General features: G+C 37.3%; 2 protein-coding genes across 5 annotated transcripts in view; one reads left to right on the plus strand and one right to left on the minus strand.

Moving 5' to 3' along the window:
• Window positions 1-65: 65 nt before the first annotated feature.
• LOC593468 (CDP-diacylglycerol--inositol 3-phosphatidyltransferase) lies at window positions 66-9,371 on the plus strand. Its single transcript, XM_792941.5, has 6 exons — window positions 66-201; window positions 1,816-1,950; window positions 2,562-2,715; window positions 3,404-3,485; window positions 4,163-4,244; window positions 6,361-9,371. Exons 1-6 carry the CDS (start codon window positions 162-164, stop codon window positions 6,522-6,524), a joined length of 657 nt encoding a protein of 218 aa, XP_798034.2. The 5' UTR covers window positions 66-161; the 3' UTR covers window positions 6,525-9,371.
• Window positions 9,372-11,366: 1,995 nt separating this feature from the next.
• The window catches only part of LOC593481 (kinesin-like protein KIF18B), a 35,246-nt gene continuing 21,997 nt past the window's right edge, over window positions 11,367-24,615 (minus strand). For 2 of the 4 annotated variants that reach the window (XM_030991807.1, XM_030991810.1), the window contains exons 7-18: window positions 24,118-24,209; window positions 22,843-22,993; window positions 20,624-20,742; window positions 19,995-20,099; window positions 18,912-19,282; window positions 18,177-18,356; window positions 17,417-17,648; window positions 16,446-16,711; window positions 15,794-16,047; window positions 14,896-15,213; window positions 13,694-13,837; window positions 11,367-12,870 (exon numbers count right to left, since the gene is read on the minus strand). In XM_030991807.1, coding sequence (XP_030847667.1) covers window positions 12,743-12,870; window positions 13,694-13,837; window positions 14,896-15,213; window positions 15,794-16,047; window positions 16,446-16,711; window positions 17,417-17,648; window positions 18,177-18,356; window positions 18,912-19,282; window positions 19,995-20,099; window positions 20,624-20,742; window positions 22,843-22,993; window positions 24,118-24,209 — 2,360 coding nt within the window. In that variant the 3' untranslated portion in view covers window positions 11,367-12,742. The remainder of the gene's footprint in view (window positions 12,871-13,693; window positions 13,838-14,895; window positions 15,214-15,793; window positions 16,048-16,445; window positions 16,712-17,416; window positions 17,649-18,176; window positions 18,357-18,911; window positions 19,283-19,994; window positions 20,100-20,623; window positions 20,743-22,842; window positions 22,994-24,117; window positions 24,210-24,615) is intronic. The other 2 variants (XM_030991808.1, XM_030991809.1) reach the window with 2 other exon arrangements.

Raw genomic sequence — 24,615 nt, forward strand, 5'->3', positions numbered from 1 at the left:
ACCCAATTTACCCAATCGTCTCATCTCGACGAGCGCCATCTCACATCATATCGTGTCAAGTTAAATTATAAACAACACCAAACTACATGCAGAGGCGCCCACCCATTATTGACACTTTTTCTCTCTTTTGTAAACTTACTGATTATCAATAAGAAAGCAAGATGGCTGAAAACATTTTCATGTTTGTACCCAACATAATTGGTGAGTTTCATGGCTCAGATTATTTTTAGTGCAGTGTAATTTAACGTGTTTTTGAGGTGAAAGATTTGCGGCAGATGTCATTCATACTCGCAGCCAACATGGCCAAAGCAAAGGCAGTCGGCGTCGCGAGTCGCGCCCGCATGAGGAACGCCACCGACCCCGCTGCTGCTACATGTAGTACTAGCGCCTCTCCATCGATCCCCAAAATATGTTTGACTAGAAATGAACTATGGAGCTCCATTTTGTATTCCTCTAATCATGCTAACATTTTTGATATTCTAAATAGATCAAGGTCTAGTAGTATGGATTACAGAATACAGCCTTTACTACTTTAGGGGGTTCAAAATAGCAACAACAAAAATCGCTTCGCCGCTATGAAGTATGAGCTATGCGGCCTGGACTTAATTCACCGCCTTGCGGCTCTTACGGATACGGGGGTTCAAAATTGAAGAAAAAATTGCCTCATCGCTATGCAGCTCGTGGACGACCCTTAGCAAAGAGCTAGATCTGCGTCATCCGCCCTAGCTTGATTAAAATGTATCTTTATAAGTATGTTAAAACTCAAACTTGTTAGAATACAACTACAAGGATAAGTTTGCTCTTTCAGTTTCATTATTCATACCTAAATTACTAAAGTATAATTTGTAATAAAAGGTTTGATGATTTTAAACATGATAATTGTAATTAGACTTAATTCACCGCCTTGCGGCTCTTACGGATACGGGGGTTCAAAATTGAAGAAAAAATTGCCTCATCGCTATGCAGCTCATGGACGACCCTTAGCAAAGAGCTAGATCTGCGTCATCCGCCCTAGCTTGATTAAAATGTATCTTTATAAGTATGTTAAAACTCAAACTTGTTAGAATACAAGGATAAGTTTGCTCTTTCAGTTTCATTATTCATACCTAAATTACTAAAGCTACAGTCCCATATACGTCCCGGACCGTCCCGGACCATCCCGGACCCCATCCGGGGTGATCCGGGATTCGGTCCGTGTTGACACCGTGTTGGCACCGGGGTGGTCCTGGATGGTCCTGGATGGTCCTGGATGGTCCTGGGCGGTCCGGGAGTCGACCCCGGATGTTTTTGACGGTCAAAAACTGCCGGGGTGGTCCGGGACGGTCCGGGACAAAAGTTTGATCCGGGGTGATCCGTGTAGCCACCGTGCTGGGTCCGGGGTCATCCGTAGTGGCGCCGGGGCGGTCCGTGTTGATCCGTGGCAGTCCGGGAGTGAGTTATTGACCGCCCAGGACCATCCAGGACCATCCAGGACCATCCAGGACCATCCAGGACCACCCCGGTGCCAACACGGTGTCAACACGGACCGAATCCCGGATCACCCCGGATGGGGTCCGGGATGGTCCGGGACGGTCCGGGACGTATATGGGACTGTAGCTTTTAAAGCATCACACTTTTTTTAACAAAACATCCCGGACCATCCCGGATCACCCCAGACCAGGGTCCGGGATGGTCCGGAGTGGTCCGTGCTCGTCCGTGCTGGTCCGGCTTTATATGGGACTGGGGCTTAAAGTATAATTTGTAATAAAAGGTTTGATGATTTTAAACATGATAATTGTAAGCTAATAATACCCTTTATTAATCTTTTTTTTTCAGGGTATTTTCGAATCCTCTTCACGATCTTGTCGCTGTTCTTCATGAGAAGTTGCTACCTGCTAGCTACATTCCTATACCTGCTGGGTTCATTCTTGGATGCATTCGATGGACACTATGCTCGCAAATTCGGGCAGGGTGAGTGTGGGTCATGGGTCAAATAAGAATACCTCTTTCATATTCACTGTCATAGATGGTTGGGTCCAGACATGATGCCGGTACTCTAACTAGTTGGGTTCATTCTTGATGCATGTGATGAACAATGTGCCCTTAAAATGCAAATTGCATTTTTCTGAGAATACCCCCTTTCATATTTACTGCTGAGGAGCGTCTGGGCATGATCCAGATTAAGTCCCCTGCCTATTATTGGGTTCATTCCCAGATTTGATTGACATTATACTGGTACATTGAAATAAGGTGGGTATTGGTTAAATAATATTTTGATACCCTTTCATATTCACCACTAAAGAGGGTTAAGTCCAGGCATGATCCACATTAATTACAAATTGATAACAGGAATGTCATTTGTAATGTTTTGGACATGGAATAGACTTCTTTAAAAACTTTGACAATAATGACAATTGCATTGATAGTAAATGAGAACATTTAAAGAAAAAACAAATCATTATTTAAAATTCAAAATTTATGTTATGGAAATATTATTAAAACCTTAGCATTTCCGTCATCAAGGGATGGTGATTATTTTTTCAGTAGATGATTTTAATCCATTCTTTTATGTTTTGGTTCAGGGACCAAATTTGGTGCTATGCTGGACCAGTTGACCGATCGCTGTGCTACTCTGTGTTTGACCATGGCTCTATGTGTGCTGTATCCAGACTACATGGTCCCTCTGCAGCTGAGTGCAACGCTGGATATTGCAAGCCACTGGCTACATCTTCACAGGTGAGAAGAAAAGGGTCAAGAACAGTTGGGAACAGAGAGTTGTTTAGTACTGGTAAAATGTAAAATACTGAAATTTCCAACAAGGAAATCTTGTTGGTAGTTCAAAAGGAGTTTCTTTATGAGAACAAAAGTGTGATATTTACATTTGTGAGCAGCAACAGTATTCAGATTCCTAAATCATATCCTTTCTGTCACTCTTTTTCCCCACTTCAACGACTTTGTAGATCTGATCTTTTTATCTAGTCTTATTTTCTGCAATCTTTTTATTTGCTATATATTGCCTTGTAATGTTTGTTTTGTTGCGTTCACTCTCCATATTAGTTGTAGAAATAAAACTCATCACTCATCAGCAAATCATATCGTTATTTTGGAGCCAGTAGGGCGTTAACTCATATATACTTTGATACAGAGTTAACGCCCTTCTGGCTCTGAACAGGAAATATTTTATATTAAGGTTATATGAGTGAAAAGAGACACTGAATTACGTTGAGAATACATTATTGAATTTGATATTGATGTCCCTCGTTTCTGCTGTGATGCAAAATCTTGTAGACCAGGAGATTTGAACAAAATACACATCTTTGAAAGCCCCACAGTAAGTGACAAATCACAGACCCTGTAATCTTTGTAAGGTAGCAATTTTATGAAAGTGTCTAACTTTATTTCCTCTTTTCCAATCCTTGTACAGTTCTTTGATGGGAGGCAAGACAAGTCACAAGTTGATTGATCCCTCTGAGAATCCCATCCTAGCTGTATATTATACATCAAGGGTAAGTTCTTGTTTCCTAAAATATGAAAGGATAACTAAGCACTAGTAGATTTAATGACAATAGCAATCATTGAAGATTCCTTTAGAACACGTGTAGGGATTATAGGGATTTGTAGCTGTTGTACCTAAATTTAGGGTTCTCTTTCTTACTTTTTATCTTCAAGGTAACGAGAAGTTCAATGGTAATGCAACGGTCACAAAGGTTTCGTAGCAGTTTATAATGGCATTTGTGACCGAGGCTATAGATTATTCATATAAAAAGCTAGCAGCTGATTTCTATTACCAGTACTGGAGGTTCATTTATTTTCTTTTACATTATTCAACAACATTGTCTTTTGGATAAGATTATAATATTTCTTTTTTTTTTTGCACAGCCACCATGCAAATACACTCTATTGCACTTCAATAACAATTTTAAAATCTGTTAGTGTGGGTACATACACAACAAGTTTATATGAAGGCTTCTGCAAATTTTTGAATTTGCAACCGACCCTAAATTCAGGAGTATCACACAACAATTATGCCACAGTCTTTATTAATTCTTTGGATGTAGTAAATGTTACATCGTAGGAAGACATTTCTTTAATGTACTGAGTGCTAGTAAGCAAGGATTTTTATCATCACCCCTATTCCTGTTCTGCTCTGAATTGAAAGTTGTGTTTTTATTTCCATTTGCAGCCAGTACTATTTGTGATGTGCTCAGGAAATGAGCTCTTCTATTCCATGATGTATCTTCTCTACTTTACTGAAGGACCAATCGGTATGTATACATCAGTCATACGACACAAGCAGGTGTCTTGGTATAGTGGTTCATTCACTTGACTATCAATCAAAGGGTTGAGGGTTCAAATATCAGTCCGGCACTTATGTCCTTTGGCTCCACATTAATCCAAATTTGCCACCCTCCATACAGGTTCAAATGGGTACCTAGCAATTGCCGGGGTAATAATAATTGTAGCCCCCTTAGGAAGAACAGCATTGAAGCTGAAGAGGCTTCCCCTGGTTAAGCAAAATTAATATTATTTATCATCACATGCTCTGGCGGCAACTGCTCCACAATCACTATCCTACACTGAGCAAATGCTTACATCTGACAGTGGACCAGGCACTGCATAATACTTTACCCTTCCCTAAACCTAACCTCAACCCTAACCGTATCTCAACCTTATTTTTGACAAAATCAAACTGGAGCAGTTGTCACTGGGGCATGCATTAGAGCAATTGTAGTTCAACACTTTTCTCTTGTATATTCAGTGTTTTGTCAACAAAAGTATGTCTGAGTGGTGATGTAATTTGTTAGTGAAAATAATACTCCTTATGCTACATGTATATACGGGGTCCAGACAACTCGCCACAAAGACAACGCGCCCCAAGACAACCCGCCACAATACCCTGGACATCCCGCCACAATACCCTGGACAACCCGCCACAATACCCTGGACAACTCGCCACAGCCTTTTCGGACAACTCGCCACACTTTTTCCCATCATGATTTCTAGATCTAAAATGAAATGAAACTGTCATTTTTCATGATTTTCGTGCTTTTATAAACACAGTCATTACAAAGAATAAAGAATAAAGTTGATTTCCCTAATTGTAACAATAATATATATTGAAATGAAATTGTCATTTTTCATGATTTTCGTGCTTTTATAAACAGTCATTAAACAGAATAAAGTTGATTTCCCTTGTAACAATAATATACTTTTGATCTAGAGGTCTATAACAGCTGCATTTTTCTGTCCCAGAATTTTTTTATGGTAGGATACTGGAAGCACTGGCGTACTGATGGGGGGGGGGGGGGGGCAGGTAATATTAGAATGTAAAGATACGCCAAAGATACATAGCAGCATATTCCTACCATTAAAAAGTTTCCTGAGACATGAACTTAAAAATCGTAGTCGTAACTCGTAGTCGTAGTACGCCTGGCTTGGGTTCGTCCAAAATAGATTCTTGTTGCAAGCGCAAGGAAAATCATCTTTATTCTTTAGAACAGCTCTCAAAATACTCACAATTTCCATGTTTCCTGCCATAACTGTGTTTATAAAAGCATGAAAATCATGAAAAATGACAATTTCATCTAAGATGAGGGATTTTAGATCTAGAAATCATGAGGGGAAAAAAGTGTGGCGAGTTGTCCGAAAAGGCTGTGGCGAGTTGTCCAGGGTATTGTGGCGGGTTGTCCAGGGTATTGTGGCGGGATGTCCAGGGTATTGTGGCGGGTTGTCTTGGGGCGGGTTGTCTTTGTGGCGAGTTGTCCGGGATTCGTATATACCTATGTTTCTTTTTCAACGAATTAACAATAAATTTTGAATTGAGACCGTAATGATGATTTAATAATAATTTTGATTGAGTTTGCCCAAATGGTCTTATAGTAAACATATGGTAGGAATATATAGCTACCAGAGTATTGAAACAGAGTATGCATTTTCTACAAGAGTGAGTCTGAGAGCTTAGTTCTACACAACAAAGATCTTATACAGGCCTACTAATCATATTGAAGGTTGAAATAAAAAGTGAATCATCTCTTTCAACCCCAAAGAATCTTGTATATGGCAAGTCCAGGCTAGTTTTTCCCATACCACACAAACCATAACTAAGATTCAGTATATCTAATCATATATGTATGTATCAAACTTAATAGTTTTAATACAGATAATATGGGACCAAATATGAAGTGAAATAATGTATTTTGATGCCAATCAGAAACTCCACAATACAGCGTAACGAATGGAAAACCAAAGTGACCAGGGTTGTCTTTCCTATATCATGTGTGTCATATAGGAGTCATATCTTTTTTATTAACTCACAAAATATTTATTTGTAATGGATCATAATTCTCATCCCTCTCCCTCCTTTGTATTTTTCACACAAAGTCATGACGTCGATGGGGCTCTTCCGTATGATATTCTACATATCGACTCCCATCGCTATCGTGAAAGCCATGATCAGTGGCGTGCATCTCGTTGTCGCATCAAGGAACATGGCTATCATCGACGTGGCAGAGAGGGAAGCCGCTGCTCAGGCTAAAACCCAGTAAGATCCAGTAAAATCCAGTAAAATCCAGGAAGCACACATCTAGAAAGTTGGAGCAAATGTCATTACAGTCAAACCTATCTATAGCGACCGTCCAAGGGAAACACAAAAAGTTGACTTTGTAGACAGGTGGTCTTTGTAGACAGGTTCCTTTAGTACATGTTTCAAGGGAAACTAAAAATGTGGTCTTTGTAGACAGGTGGTCACTAAAGCGGGTTTGACTATATCTATATTATATCAAATACAATGTAATCCTGCTCACTGCTTTGATAATGTTACTATTTAACAATTTATGGGGGAGGGGTATATTTCCTTCTTTTTTTGTTGTTTTTCTTCTTTTTTTAATGGGGGGGGGTCACAAAATGTATCCATTCCAAGTTTTGGGGGGCATTAGGGTAACTGATAGAAAGACACAGTGCCTATACAGATCTCTCTCAAACTGAATACCGGTAGAGGGTAGTTTTTTCATCATTCATCATAGGCTGAGCAAAAAGAAGAACATGCATGACTGATATTCAGTATGTTTGCTTGGCTGACTATGTGTGAATTTGAGGGTATAACAAGATTTATAGTAAATATGATGTATATCTCATTTAGGTCAGTTTAGCAATTATTTGTGCTGGGTGAAATGTACCATGAATGATTGTGAAATATGTGCATGAGGTTTGTGATCTGTTTTAATGAAGCATCAGAAACTGTTAACTTGTTCTACTGGAAATTAGAATGTGCATACGTGTGTAGAGTCTGGACTTTGCAGCATGTCTTTAAACTGAGTTTGTTATTTGGCACTTTGATTGTATACGTTTTCTTTAGATTCCCAATTATAGTTCAGTAGGTCTTTCTGTTTCAATTCCATGGTATTTATTTACTGTATCTCTACATCTATATACCTTTTGCCCTTTGATGGATGTCAAATTTGAACCGACCCTAAATTCAGGAGTATCACAGAACAATTGTGCCACAATCATTATCAAGTTAAAGCTTTTGTAGAAAAAACATTCATCGTAAAAGGAGTAAATAATTAATATCAATCATACTTCTTTTTGTTATTTACATGTAGGATGGAAGATGTTCTTGTATTAACACAGAGTAGTGAATACTTATTATTTTGTTAGAGAGGACAGTGGATTGTATTGACTCAGCTGGCTGGTTTTTGTTTGAAGTGATACGTTATTGTCGAAGTGGCCCAGACACGCAGAGCAACGTGTGCAATGCTTTTTAATTTCAAGGGAAAAGCTCTATATCAAATACCTTTAAATACCTTTTGGTAAACGTATTAATTGTACATGTACTTCATGTTATTTCTTTAGTATTCAAGGCTTTGCTGTATAACTACTGAATAAAGAGGCACTAATTGTACTCCTCTTATTTAATAACTATGACAGGAGCGCATATATGAATATTGCTCAGTAGAATTCAATATAATGATCTTGCAATTACTCAATGTAGGCCTAGGTATCTCAGGCAAATTAGTATCTTGCCAAAGAGGAAATTAAGGGTTTTTGAAAATGCAATTCTGTCATTTAGACAAAGCTTTTTCCTTTAATCATGTATTGTGCTGCACCTTGATATTATAATGCACCTATCATTATTCTAAAGGCTCGATCAGATATGAACCGGTAAATCGTAGCATTTGTTTGTATTACTTATAAAAGAATGGCAGCTGAGAGCAACAAAGGTCTACACATATTCACTGAGCTCTGTGCTATAAGATCAGAAATATGAAACCTATTACACTTTCATTATTTTAAACGAAAAGGAAAAAGAAAACTTACCAGCTCATATCTGAACCAGGCTTAATAGCTGTGTATTGATACTTGATAGACATAGTCTACAAGAAGTGAACACTTTTCTTAGTGTGATGATGTGTTCAGTTTTAAGTTAATATCAGAAGCCAGATTCTAAACATTTATTGTGCAAGGGAAAATTATTTTGCCATTATAAACTGGATTCGCACAGAATAAATACCTTTTATTTGTGCCTGTGCAGATATGACTATATCTATATCTCTACATAAAACTATTACACGTACATCATCGTTATAAAAAAAGTGCCACAGTTTACCAGCTCATATCTGAACAAAGCCCAATAGCTGTGTGTTGATAGACGTGGTTGGCATGAAGTGCAAATTTCCTTAGTGTGACAATATTTTAGTTCTAAGATTAATATCAGGAGCCGTATTCTGAAAACTGACATCTTTTATGTTGAGAAGATTATGTTATTATCATAAAGTGAAAGTGCTCAGAAAAAAGTTGTTATTGGTGCCTGTGCAGATATGTCTATATCTACATCTCAACATGGAACTAACTGTATGCATACACAGCCAGTTTTGCTCAGATATTAACCAACGACTTGCCCTAATTTTGAATATGTTATGGCAATTTACATTGTGTTGCTAACATAATTTCAGCATACCTCCCTACAGTTTTGAGACTGCATTTTGGGGCAGCAAACTTTGTGTCCGGTCAAGATTAATACTATACTTCAATTTTATAGTCATTGAATTGTTAAACATTTATGCAGCACAACAAGATGTTCCCTACTGTACCCAATGACATTTTATAATCTCTTTCCTTTGTACTATTTAATTATTACAATGATTTATTCTTTTGAATCTCCAATATTTATGACTATTTTGCATTTAATTATAAGACCCCATTCCTTTCCACTCACTTCATTTGAAAAGAGCAGGGCTCTATATTTATGTAAACATTTCTTTCAATTACCATTTCCTTTATCCACGATTATTAGGATGACTCGTGTTTTAATTTGTGAAGTTGTGCAATTGTATCTAGAGCTTGGTGGTATATTTTGTGACAAATATCAAATAAACAACTACAATTCAAAAGTATTATATTTCATTTGGCAAGCCATTTATTCAGTGTTCCTTGAAAATATTTCTATCTACAAGTTCATGTTCAAGCTATACACACATTCATTTCTTCTTCGACAAATTCAAAATATAAATATATAAATATGTTGTCACTCTGTATGTACATATTTTACATATTATTGGCCTATTAAAACGCACACATTTATCATAGACATGTAAGAATATTAAAAGAAACTCCTTAAACTATCATGAACATTTACAAATTTGAACAGATGTACTATGTAAATTTGAATACGGTACTTGAATAAGCCAAATAATTGGCCTTTTCATTAAAATATAGTTCCTTTGTTTCGATTGCACAAGGATCTATCCAGATTCCATCTACAACTAGATGAACACAATTGAACAGTTTCAATTCTTTTATGGAAACCATACAAATCAAAAACTTCACAGAAACCCAAGGACAGAGTAATGCAAACTGTTACATCACACAAGAATATCTTCACTTTTTGCAAAAGGTAGCACAAACGGCAACCCCTAACTTTTTATATGGACATAGCCTTTCACACAAACTTATTTCCATTTTTTAATTATTTATCAGCAATGTTGTCTTGCCTTAACTCCAATGCAAAAGTGTCGTGTACGAATGATTGAAACACTAAACTGAAGATGTAAAGATTGTGGATTTGAACTCTGCATGAAATTGATGTCCTTTAACAAGGCATTACCCTACCTTTCCCACTCTCTACCAAGGTAACGTAAATGGGTAGCTGGTACAAACGAATACCTTCTAAACTATAAGCACCAACATCAACAGCCTACCAAAAGCTGGGGTGATCATTGAAATGTGTTCAGCACCTTACATGGTAGAAATGAGCACTACATGGTAAATCCGCCGGTGTTATGAGACCTGTATAGTATCATCATCGTCAACTCGAATTTTTTCCTGATTTATCAATGGGTGTAGATTGTCAATTCAAAAACCCATCTTGGAAGCCTGGCCATCAAAAATATATAAATACCGGTTCATACTTTTACTATGTACACAAACGTTTTGGAGATCCAAATACAGGATTGAGGTAACTGTTCACTACAATGTAGGCTATACAAACATTTAAACCAGATATATATAGTGTCATAAATAACATTCAGGAATGCAATCACAGTGACTATAATGTTACAAAAAATATGTATGGCAATTTCTGAAACTTGCAATGTGAATGATAAATATATATCAGGACTTTTGGCCGAGCTGAATTTCATTTCGTATCATAATGGCACATTTGAAAGGAAAAACATCTCATTAATTTGCTTTGGGGCTGCAATAGGCAGTCAACCCATATCAAAGAAGATATATCAATGAAGATATATCGCCACAAAGAAAAGGTATGTGGAAAGAAAGTATTGCTCATGCATGAACCAAACATTTGTGAACAATTTGTACCACAACTTAGAAACAAAGGGATATAATGATAGCAATATCTCCTACTAAAATATTAAAGTACATCAATTTTCATAGGATAGTACTTTTATAACTGTCTGAATACAAAAGTAAACTTTGTGTATTAGTATAGTGGTAGCCCTATACAATCTATTACATATATTCAAATATAACAGGAATAGTAGATAGCCTTCATCCTCAAATAATTGATGGCATTTGAGTCTTTTTTTAGTCAATGATGAAAGGCCAAGTTGATAAATATTTCAGATGATGTATGGCTCAATATTTTGTGATTTTTTTTGTTCAACTGCAATGAAACTGTACAGAATAGAAACAATTAAGCACTTGCACATGTAAAATGCTAAATATTATGCTAGATTAATTAAGGTTAATAAGCCAGCCCCTTTTCATCACCCCTCCCCCCCCCCCCTCAAAAAAAAACATCTTACACTTTTGAAGTACTGACATTAAAAGTATGAAAACTATTGAAAATTGTACTATACAATTACTCACAATTTTCATAAATGTATCTTGAGATAAAAAAAATAAACTTTAAAACCTAAGCAGTTTTTATAATTCTTTTGATTCCATCCATGTAAAGTACATTGATCAGTTGAGATTGGGATTTGCACTTAATACAAAATAATTATACATATATGTATGCATGTAAGTAGAAATCAATGTAAAATTATAGTTTGATGACACTTTTGTTATTAATCAATGTATTTCTGTAAGAGAGGTACCCATTAACCCAATATTTCAAAATAAAGGTAATGATATTGTACTCCTAATGCAGCTATACTGCGATGTATACAATAAGTAGTTGAATTCAATAGATATATCTATATATATATAAGAAAAGGCTTGTTTCTTATTATTACATATTTTGTGCACATATACGACAAGAAAGACCTAAGTGTACATTCCACCTGTGGAATTTATGAAGCAATGTTGGACGGAACTATGATAAATCTACTGCCGATTTCAGAGAAAAGCACAATTTTAAATAAAACATTTTAAATGATACATATAATTCTTCAATGCACGGCATGACACATGACAAAACAAAACAGAAAGAGCAAAGTTACTTCAAGGTGTAAACGAAAAAATGCGCTGTTCCTCAAATTCAGGTTCTACACTGGACGGTTTTTAACAATAATAGCATTGCACACATACAAATCATAGTCAGCAAACGATTGTTATTATAAATCATTTCTTACAGAGGAAAAAATATGACTGGTGCCAATTTGAGCAGGCAATGCTGCTTCGCTCAGTAGAGATAACAACACCCTGACAGTTCTGTATCACATCTATAACAAAATACAATCTCATGACATGACAAAACATTCTTCCATCCTCCCAAGCATATCTAGAGAAGATTTGAGTACAGTCTCAGGCATTTCAGAATGTGTTCTCTTCTTCATGGCGTGCAGTATATAGGTTATAGGCTTAACCATTACATCATATCTAGGAAAGATTTGAGCACAGTCTCAGACAATGCTCTCGAGTGCTATCTTCTAGTTCCTTTCCCATCGCGGGCATTCCAGAATGTGGCCTCTTCTTTATAGCTTGCAGTATATAGGTATAGGCTTAACCTTTACATCATATCTAGGGAAGATATGAGCACAGTCTCAGAAATGCTCTCTTGAGTGCTATCTTCTTGTTCCTTTTCCCTGCTCAGGCATTCCAGAATGTGACCTCTTCTTCATAGCTTGAAGCATTTAGGTATAGGCTTAACCTTTACATCTCATCTAGGGGAAACTTGAGCACAGTCTCAGAAATGCTCTTTTGAGTGCTATCTTCTTGTTCCTTTCCCAGCTCAGGCATTCCAGAATGTGACCTCTTCTTCATGGCATGCAGCATATAGGTATAGGCTTAACCTTTACATCTCATCTAGGGGAAACTTGGGCACAGTCTCGGACAATGCTCATTGAAATGCCCTATGGTGCTACCTCCTCTTTCCTTTGCCTGCTGGGGCATTTGGTTTGTTCTTATTTACATACTTCATGTACTCTATTTCACCATCTAACGCTTGTAGCTCTTCTCTTAACTTCTGGTTCAGATCCTTCAATGAATCTACAAAGGAAAAGATGAAAATAGAGAGACACATTATATTCTCTCATCAATTACATCACTGTTCAACTATCTTATTACAAAATTCATATATGTTCTTTTAACTCTCAGTTAGACATACATGCCAACTGTTCAGATTAAAGAGGAACATTCCTCTTTTTGGGAGAAGATAATTATCATTTCAATGCAGGTGTTCCTCTTCCTGTACAAATTTGTCTGTAGTATTGAATAGGAGAGTTAGGATTGTTCCTCTTTTTTTTTTAAATAGCATAATTTGTACAGATTTCTGATTTTCAAATGTTGGCATGTATGGTTAGATTCTTTGTTTAAAAGTACTCCCAGCAAACTGCAAATGTCTGGAAATTATAATCACACTTAAAATAATGAATAGTGACAAAGAGATGCGACTAAAGATACTTAAAAATCGTCTCTACCTGTCATTTCAAACTATTAAAATACTAAACAGAGTGTTTCAGTCAACACGATGGCAATGATACCAGATAAATTTCAAGCTGCAGTATAAAGGAAAAAGTGTGTTGTACCAAAATAGAAATAAATAATCAAATTAGTACGTTATCGCAAAGTGTTTTACTGTTAAACAAAAAGAGAATAAGACAATTTATTAGCTTGAAGAAGATCAGGGACCCGTTTCACAAAGCCTTTTTTCAATGAAAAATGACAAAATCAGTGACGAATCTTCTGATAACCAATCAGAAGCAAGGATTTCAGTAGCTTATAACAAAGACTGTCATTTGTCACTGATGACAAGTTTTGTGAAACAGGGCCCTGCAGAATAGCATGCCTGCATAGCTCCCTCCTGACTTACCAGAGTTTGGTCCTTTGTAGTTGATGTCTAAGTTGTTGGTTGCAGCTGCTAACATCTTGTTGCTGCCTTGAGGCTTGTACTTGACTACCGGCGGTGTGACGGCAGGTGTCTTGGGGATGCTGTTGATAGGTACGCTGCTTGCTGCTGTATAGGGAAGTTGGAAGGGAACAAATGTTGTGTATTGTGGGTTATTTATGTGATTTTATTTCAAGGCTGTGTCAGCTGTGAGGTGACAGAGGAACAGGAGTGTTTGAAGGAAAATGAAGCTAGAGTTAGGCCTTTAAAAAAAAGTTGTTGTTTTGCCCTTTAGGTGCCAAAACATGGGTCGGTCGGTCCTGAAAAGCGCTATATAAGAACTAGCTATTATTATTATTATTTTATTTTTTACTCCCTCTTTGTGCTGATATTTCTCAGTTTTGCCGACTGTAGATTCCAAGATTTTTAGGTCGGTCGAAAAGGGCAATACAACAACTTTTTTTTTAGGCCTTATGAGATTACAAACTAAAGTAAAACTGAAAATGCATTTGTAAGATTATCAGTAATCAAAAGAATAATTCAGTTTCTTCATAGCAATGCAAAACCAGTGAAAGGACTAAGAGAAGAGACTGATGAGGAAACAAATCTAACACAAGCAAAATGATTCCAATCCCTATCTAAAGAATTTGAAATGGCCTAGAGAGTACAAAACAGAAACTAATTCCACCTTAAGTTCATCATTATCCAAGTTCATGTTCAAGTTCAAATGTATTGATCATGCACAAAAGAACATGGCATAAAATCATTTTCCAGCTGTTTCTTCAATTTATATAACACTTCCAATTTATAAATACAAAATTAGGAATAAATACAACACACAACTCAACATGAATACAGAATGTTGTAAGCTTTGGTAGAGAAACATAATAACACAAATTACAACCGTAGACATACCAGAAATCTTCAATTCTTAGACAAAGTATAGAATGGTTCAAATACAAATCTTGCCTTGCTACATGAATTTACTTGATCCAAGAAAAGGGACACGTTTGTAGCATGCCCTCTACAGGGGGGCGTTTCACAAAACTTGTCATCAGTGACAAATGAAAGTTTTTGTTATAAGCTACTGAAATCCTTGCTTCTGATTGGTTATCAGCAGATTTGTCACTGATTTTTGTCATTTGTCAGGCTTTGTGAAACGCCCCCCGAGGTGTCACCATCCTTACCTGTAGCCGTCTTACTCGGCTGACTCCCCCCTCCTCCTCCTCCTCCTCCTCCTCCCCCTCCTGTCCCATTCCCCCCTGCGCCAGACCACGCATTTGTCTTCTTCGTCTTGTTGCTGTACCCTGTAGCTGCGGTGTTGGCGGTCGAGACGGGTTTGCTGGGGGGCTTGCGGAGGCTGGCGTTGCTATGGCTACCGCCCACGTTGGCTGTGCCGTTGGGGAGGGATGGGTTCCTGAAGGTGGAAGGAGGGTGCGCCCCGGTCTCCTCGATGGTCTGGAGGTCGTGACGGTTTGCAGGGTCTCCTCTCCAAGGACCAGAGTCTGAGTGGAAGATAAATGGATGGAGGAATGTTTTGATAAATGCTTAATACATGCATCGCTTGTGCATGCATTACTTGTTTGCGATTCTCATACATTGTAGAACTTTAGAAGGAAATATACCTTCATAAGACCATAAATGGAGAATGTAATTGCCATAAACATATCAGTGAAAACTCCCACATTTTCCTATAATTAAACATTTGACATACACAATTTTTACAGATTTCAAGAAATAAAAAGATAGAAAAGAAAGAAAAAAAAAACAAAGACTAGAAGACAGAACTACATTAAAGCGTTCCTATGAGAGTGAGAACATGTTTGAATGCTTCATTCAACACATTGTAAGGCATAAATAAACATCAAGTCAGGCTGAAAATTGCAAACACAAATGTAATACATGCTTTATATATTCCACTTCACACAAAAGTAAATGTAAATATAAGTGCTATGTTTACATCTACCTAAGATAAGAGACAATGTCAAAGTAAGTGAAAGAATTCAGGAAGAGAAAGAGATAATAGTATGACAATTTGAGAGAGGGCACGAGAGAAAGGGGCAAGCCGGATGTATTTATCCTTACCGTTTGTTTGGCCGGTGGAAGGGGCGCTTGGAATGTAGATATCCGCTTTGGTGGACTGCGGTTGGCTGATGACGGAAGGGTTGCTGAGGCTGGACCTGACGGACATGGAGGTATCCCTCTTACTGACAGGTGGTGGAGGAGCCTGCTGGTGGTGGTCCTCATGGAGGGCCCCCATGGAGCCGGTGTAGGAGCCCTGGAGGCTACCTGGAGCTGGGGGAGGGTAGCTCTGGCTGGTATTGGAGACACGGCTCTCACTAAATATGGAGAAAGGTGTATAAGATGACATGAATATTGGAGAATGTCTCAAAGAAATGGGAATACATTTGGAATAAAACAGGTATAATGGAATGACAAACTGCAGTTGTCCAATCATCGACAAGTGCAAATCATCATTTGCATTAAAAGGACAATCGATGATTGACATAGATGAAAAACAAGACAATCAACACCTAAACAAATTTCAAGAAGAATTTGCAATGCACAGGCTATGTAATACTTTGAAAAGGTGATTTCAATGTGAAGAAATACAAATCTGACAACAACAAAAAATAAGAATCTATTCTAAAATTTGCCTTTTCAGATAGAACAATGACAATTATGTGAAAAACAAGGATTGAACTAGGCTTTGTCCGTCGACAACTGTGTCACTTACCCTCCTTTCTTAGACCCTCTATGGGTGGAAGGATGGCTTTGGCCCATGGTGGGATGGGTACTACTCGTCATCCCTGACTGGTTGGTGTGCGCCCTGGGGAAGCTATGGTTGGTAGGAGGGGGGTGGTGGGGAGGCTGGGTGGACACGGAAGGAAATGACCGCTGGGTGGGCGGGGCGTCCCTCTGGGATGGATGCTGCTGTTGAGATGACCGGTAGTTGTCAGGGATACCCTTTAAGCTGTCCACTGGAGGTAGCTCGCCTGACTGCTGTGAAGAAAGTGGAGAAGGAAGATGGATATCCATGTAAGTGCTGCAATGTGTACTTTTTACAGTAAAAGAGGTTTAATTAGTACTCAAACTGCAGCTGCAATAGTATTTAAATGGGGCCAATCACTGAAAGAAAATATGTTTAAAGCACTTAGAGATTCCTGTGGTAAACGCTTTATAAGCACCGTTTTTATAATTATTATTATTTTCATAATGTTAGAAGACATAAAAGTATCTCGATTAGACATTCAAATTGTTGAGGAATAAAGAGCACAGTGGAAAACGATTGTATACCACAGCCGGCACAGAAGTTCACAAGGGGTTAGCTTTTAGTATTGAGTATTGAGTATCCATCACATAGTCTCCCCTCGAGTAAGTCTTAACTTTATTTAGTGTCAAATTGTAGTATTTAGTCTTCCAATATATCTTCACAGAAATAACCTTCTAGGCTCAAAATTAGGAAAATAGGACACAAACATGCAATCTCTTATTACTGAGTTAAATGCTGTCTGTACTAGTTTGGTCAGGGGGATTTGACCTCCCTGCAAGGTCACTGACAGGTGGTTATCTCATCAAATCAGCTCTCAATCAACATAAGAGAAAGGGAACCATGGGGACCAACAGGCACTGATTACATGTAGGCATTGTTTGCTATATAGAGGGCGCAAGTAGCTATAAGTAGTGCAGTGGGGCTTTAAGACTTACCAGTCTCCATGGGCTACCATCAGACCGTCTCCTATCCAGTGAGCTCTGGTGCGTATTAAGACCATTAGACTGGCCTTGGGGTGAGCGCTGCTGGGTCTTCAGGGGAGGTGACTGGTGCTGTAGCTGGCCCAGTGGTGAGGGCTGGTTGTTGCCCCGCATACCGATGGACTGGCCGGAGGACGTCCTGGAGTTGAAGGTGCTGGGCAGGGAGTAAGGCGATGTAGTGAACACCCTGTGGGGAAGAGAAAATAGGGTTAATTGGCAAAGTGAATGCAATTCACTATTTGAATTTATTCAATGTTTTTTAAAAATCCAATATAATATCAGTAGTCCGGCGTTGCCTTTGTGCAGAAATTAACTAATGTGTTCTCCTTATTTAGATTATTTAGGACATATACCTCTCACAAACACAAAAGATAACAGTTTTAAGAATATCACCCCAGATTTGTAAACAAAAATGATGACATTATAACAATCTAAAAAGTTGATGAATAACAGGCAAACATTCGCACAAAAACAAACCAACCCTGTCCTTTATGTGGCTACATGTTCTACACCTAGAACAAGTTATCATAGCTATGCACATCAAGCACAATTTTACTTGTTAAGTTTTCTATCAAAAGCTTCATAAAAAAGATTTATTTAACGAAAAGATCTAGTCAATTTTTTCTTTCTCATAGGGGTTACATATCTTTATCTTTGTTTAGACGACAAATGCTATTCAAGCACATCTTTCTTGAAGAGTGAATAATTATTTTACCGTTCAAGCTCTTCAAGTTTCTTGAGTAGTCTATCGTTCTCTCTGGCCACCGAGTTCTGATCTCTTCTTGATTTCTCCTTGACCGAATGGAGGTCAGAGTTCTCTGATCTCAACGTCTCATTCTCTACCATGTACTCCTGGAGCATCTCATACAAGCTGTTATCAGCCGCTGACTTGGGTCTGTAGTGAAGATATGAAGAGAAAAGTGATGAGCAAAAGTATGGTGATGGAGGGGGGGGGGGGGGAGTGGATGAGTATAGTCATCATCATTATTATCACAATCACCACTTGCCATCATCAGCATAATCAACATCACCATCATCACATCACCACTACCGGTTATCATCACTATCACCACCACCACCATCATGTTCATCACCATCATCATCATCATCATCATCATCGTTGTCATCGCCATCGTCATCATCATCATCATCATCATCATCACAATGCTGACTTGGCAGGATGACGGGAAAATAAAAGTAATAATGTTGATAAGGATGATGATGATGATGATTTTCTTGATCATGATTATAGAAATCATGATTGAAATAAGGTGCTGAATCAATAAAGAGTTATAAAGGCTATAGCACCATAAAATGTACACATTATCATATTAATAATGATAGTGGACTACAATACCAACTAAATTTCTCTGGTTTGCAAAGAATATCCCTATGTTACCATGTTAAATCCACCTCCACCACTTGTCTATTAAACATCACAAGCACTCACTGAGTATTTGAATCCCTCTGCCCTGGTGCAGGTTCCTTCTGCCCTCCACCTCGGCCTCCTCCTCCTCCTCCTCCTCCTCCTCTTCCCCTCGAGCCCTCCACCGGAGCCTCCATCCTCTCTACCCTGGGCTCCTCCACCATCATCCTCCCATTGGGTACCGGTGTCAGATCCCCATCGTTCAAGGACTCCTCCCTGCTGACGATGGCTTGGGGTTGATGCTGCTGTTGGTTATTATTATTAGCTCCTTGCAGGGGCCTGATGGAGGGCTGGGCGGTGCCAGGGAATTCTAGGCGTTGGCGCAGGTACTGGTTTTCGGATCGCAGTAGACGCACCTCCCGTTTGAGGCTTGTGATGAGTTTTTCTCTGGGATCCTGCAGGCAAGCAACAAATTAATCATCGTCTTCTGTATAAGTTATTTTTTCACATTTTTGTTTGAAGGAACTGCAGTCACCTTATATATATCTCTTGATAGCCAAAAGTGTGTTAACTCTATGTAAAGGTATTTAAGGTGCCACTTTCAGGCTCATAATTGATACTTACATATGCATACTCTTTAAAATTCTGAATGGCCGGATCGCCACAAACACATAAAACAAGTGATGAACACAAAATTTTCTATTGCAGCATAACATTTTTCAACTCTGGGTTGAGACATACGTATTGATATAAATCAAGTCTCATAGTAAACATATTTGATCCATTAGACTAAACTCATCCACAAAGTATTTTGTAATTACAATGCAAATTAATGAAATACATCAACTAGGTTTATGGCAAAATACACTCTATCCTAATCTGTAAATATTATTTCATTTTTAAAGCCCCACTGCACTATTTATAGCTACTTACGCCCTCTATATAGCAAACAATGCCTAATCGGTGACCCTTGGTCCCCCATGACCCTCTTTTTCTTATGTTAACTGAGAGCTTATTTGATGAGATAACCACCTGTCAGTGACCATGCAGGGAGGTCTAATCCCTCCTGGCCAAACTAGTGCAGTTGGGTTTTAAATGAAGGAGTCCACGAAAGTATACAATTTTTCTCTTTCTAATCTTCTACTGATTAATATATTAGTTTCTTACCATTCTAATGACAGGCTTGTTCTTGATCCTGCGTGCCCTGACTGCATATCTTAATGTATTGATGGACTCGGACAGGCAGTATGAGGATGGTGATATGCAGGCAATCTAAACACAGAAACAAAAATATTTTCTCTTTAACATTGATGAATAGAAGCAATGAATCAAATGAAAAGCAAAGAACAAAGCAAAGAACCGAACTAAATAATGCCATATATATATTGTATATACATGCATATTCATTTGGATGACCTTTAATCTGTTTCTATACCTTTAATTTTCAAAACTTAACGGTTTTCCATAAAGTTATGTTATTCACAATACTTGCTATTATCAATAATAATACAAAATTATGACACTACTTGGACTCAGCATTAAAGACATTTAATTTGTTTTTCTTTTCAAAAAATTAAAGCACATTATTCAACATGTGTCCAGGGCAAATACAATTTTAAGGATATGAATTAAAGTCTATTTATTTATTCATCTATCTATATACCTATCTATTTGTCTATTTACCTATTTGTCTATTCATTTACTCATTTATTTATTTATGTATTTATCATCATGGCCAACAGAATACTTCTGGATAAACTTCCTTTTTATTTAAATCCCTGCGTAGTACTACTCACCATGAGTGTAATACCTGTACCGCCTAAGCTGTCAGCTAATAGCTTGGTGAGTTTGCTGTCCCGGTATGGAATGTGACCTGATCGCTTCCTATTATCGCTCAATGATGAGATGCAATTACCTGAAAACACAAGCAATTAAACAGAATAATACTAGGAGGTGATTACTTCTGTGTAGTCATAGTGTTACACAGGAAGAGACAATGTTCAAAGATAAAAATGAGTAAGTCACCTAAAGCCATCGGTCCTCTGGTTGCTTACTAACAAGCATTTGCTTTCTTAGCAGTCAGGAAAAATAACCACCACCACCACCACCTGACCACCACCACCACTTAACATGAGTACATTGTGACAGAAAATAAATTTCTAGTTGCAAAATCTGATCCAAAAAAAAAGCAATGAATAAGTTACAATCTTTAATTTTCATTCAACTTCATCACTTTCCTTTGATAACATTTCACTTAAATTCATTGATTTAATTAGCATAGAAATTAAATACCCGGTATATTATGATATGGATACCATTGTATAAGGGAATACACAAAAGTTTGTAACAAACAGGTAATAAAACAGAAAACAAAATTTTATACCCTTCAAAACCCACATTTTCTTACCAACATCCACTTGAAATAAACCTTCATAGTACCTTAATTATTATAGAAATGTTAATCAGGTATAAATGTTATCTTCCTATATTAAGGTGCTGTATACTATTAAACGCCTCACTACCGAAATGGGTCTATATGTTGTCATCTCCCCCTCTTATAAAACCTTTTATTTCTTTTGTGCGGCAAGTCAGATAGTACAGTGTCACTATTCAGAAACTAGGGGGTATTCTACCTAAAGACACCAGCCTCCAATGAATGATATACATATTTCACAGTTCACTTAACAATACAGCTCTGATTCTTTCCCTGACTCTTTCTGACTGTTCAATACTTTATAAAGTCTTTGTTAACCAGTCCCATTCACAGTAATGCAATTGTTGAGGATTATATAAAACTATTTTCTACTTCTGTGTGGAAAGTCAGATAGCACTGTCACCATTCAGAAACTAGGGGTATTCTACCTGAAGATAGTAAGATACCAGCTAACAATAAATGAAATATATATTTCGCAGTTCACTGAACATGATTGACTGCATGTACTGCCTCCAGGTATACAGCTTTCATTCTATCTTGTCTCTTTCTGACTGTTCAATACTTTAACAAATGTCTTTGTTAACCAGTCCCCATTCACAGGGATGCCATTGTTGAAGATTTCTATACTGCCCATTTCCTTTCTAAAAATATAATCCATCACAATTCTGATTCCTTTTAATCCTATAAGATAATAAATAGTAATGGCTATTAGAGCGTATGAATATAAGTGTTGACTGGGAAGTGGTCATGACAACAAAGTAACATCGTTAAACGCCAGCTTTCAAATACCAGTAGTTAGAGAGAACTCTACAAGTAGCAAAACAGGAGAAAATGAATGTATGTTTAGTTTTATCAAAGTAAATCATTTTCCTTGCCATATTTCAGGTTAACAGGTGAATATATGATATCTTATTCACCTTCCCACTACATCCTTCATGCAAAAAATACAATATTCCATTCTGAGAGAGAGAGAGTACACTTATTTCTAAATTTTCTTTACCATGGGTGCGTGAGTTTTTACTTGAAAAGGAAACATTTGGTACAAGAACACCTAATAGTCCACTATGTAAGAGATATTCATGTATCTGTTATTTTGTTTTCTGACAGACTCTAATAAGTTCTATCATCGTGAGCATAATTTATAGTTGAAGGGGAAGTCTACCCTAATATTTAGTTGGTTTTAATAAAAGTAGAAAAATGAGACAAACACACCTTCCAAAAATTATGACTTTCTTATTTCTAATCTGGGTTTTCTCAAACTCTCACTGACCTGTTTCTCTCATTTTCTTGCTTCTATTATAAAAGCGGGACTGCACTACTTGTAGCTACATTTAATTGAGCCCTCTATATAGCTAACAATGCCTAAGTGGTAACCGTTGGTTCCCCATGATCCCCTTTTTCTTATGTTAATTGAGAGCTGATTTGATGAGATAACCACTTGTCAGTGACCACGCAGGGAGGTCTAATCCCTCCTGGCCAAACTAGTGCAGATAGGCTTTGAAACCAAATTGAATTTGGAGTAGACTTGCCCTTTAAACATCATTTCATGAACACAAAGAATACATTTAACGTATAACTCACCTAACGTGAGAAGACTCTTGTTGATGTTGGTGGTTTCTGAGAGGAGTTCGGAGGAGGAGCCCAGCTCCTTAACCTTCTCACTGCCGGCCAGATCCACGAAGCTTAGCTTGCCATGCTTGGTGATGTACAGGTCATTATCATCAGGGTCCGGCTGATAGAATAACGGACAAGAAGAAGAGGAAACATAAATTTTTATTAATAATAACAACAATAACATTCCTTTCTTGTATAAAGCATATCATGTTATAAGTCCATATTCCACTTCGAAAGAGCTTTGGAAATTATTGCCCTAGCTTTAGCTCCAGCAGCAGTTATCAGCGTACAGATATATCACTAGATAGTGACATAGTATCTCTAGATGATTTAATGACAATAATGCAGTTATTTCCTTCATTTTCTCATTATCAAGCCTATTTTGTAACCATTCTAATACTTCCAGTGTATACATCATGGTATATGAACGAATTATGACTAACCATCCTTTCATTCATTATATTCCATTTGAATTTTGAATGTGTATCTTAAAACCTTCCATCAATGACAACTTCAAGGGAATTCATTTTAATAATACACAACTACAATTCGTTATATTCCATTTGAATTTTGAACGCTAATCATAAAACCTTCCATCAATGACAACTTCAAAGGAATTCAATTCAATAATACACAATTACAATATATTATATTCCATTTTAATTTTGAATGCTTATCATAAAACCTTCCATCAATGACAGCTTCAAAGGAATTCAATTCAATAATACACAATTATAATCTGACAGATCAATTTATATCCCTTGCTTGGTAAAAAGGATAGGCCTGTAATTCTATCTATGTTATGGAATCAGCCCTGTTCAAATCTTCTCAAACTCCATCTACAAACTCACTCTAGAGAATTGTATGTACTCAGGGACCAAATTAGATATCTTTTTTTCTATGTACATGTATGTATGTCAAACATTAATCAAACATCTATAACAAAAAAAAAATGTTTTTACCAGTTAAAGGAGTTAAAGTAGTTTTAAAAGGAAAGCAGAAAAATTAAAACTTCATGAATCTTATTAATTACAGTACTTTTTCCTATTCTAGACATTATATAAAAACTGATGAGGGTGTGTTATATAAACTTAGAAGATGGAAGTCATCCTTTAAAAATAGTGCACTCTACATGACCAAACTGTTTGCGGATTGGACAATATTATGCGATACCAGGGAGTATTCACCACAATAACCACACTTTACTTTATAAATCACCTTAGATGGATTGATAATACTCACCAATTCAGAGTCTAAAGAGATGGACAAGATGGTGTGACTTCTACTGGAATGCTCATTTACATTGTTTGTTGCTATTGCCTTCTGACTTAAACCTGGGAAAGGAAGGAGGAATATTAATGTGAGAGCAAGAATGTGACAGAGAGAGAGAGAGAAGGAGAGAGACACAGAGAGTCAGAGAGAGATAGAGAGGTGGATATATAGGGGAGGTTGGGGAGAGAGAGAGAGAGATAGAGAGATAGAGAGTGAGAGAGAGAGAGAGACAGAAGGAGAATTTGAATGTCCGATAGAAATTTAGAATGAATGGAGATAAAAGAAAGCAATAAGTTACGGCATAGAAGAATGCAAAGCAAGAAAGACGAAGGAATGAAATGAGATTAACATCAAAAACAAAATATAAAAAGAATGTATTCCATTTAAGTGTGAATTCGTTGATATTCATATTCTTTAGAGTAAATTAATCATTAAATTGAACAGATTTAGGGTCATAACAAGTATTCA

The sequence above is a fragment of the Strongylocentrotus purpuratus genome, unplaced genomic scaffold, assembly GCF_000002235.5.
Source record: "Strongylocentrotus purpuratus isolate Spur 01 unplaced genomic scaffold, Spur_5.0 spur5_scaffold_2, whole genome shotgun sequence".
Classification (NCBI taxonomy): domain Eukaryota; kingdom Metazoa; phylum Echinodermata; class Echinoidea; order Camarodonta; family Strongylocentrotidae; genus Strongylocentrotus; species Strongylocentrotus purpuratus.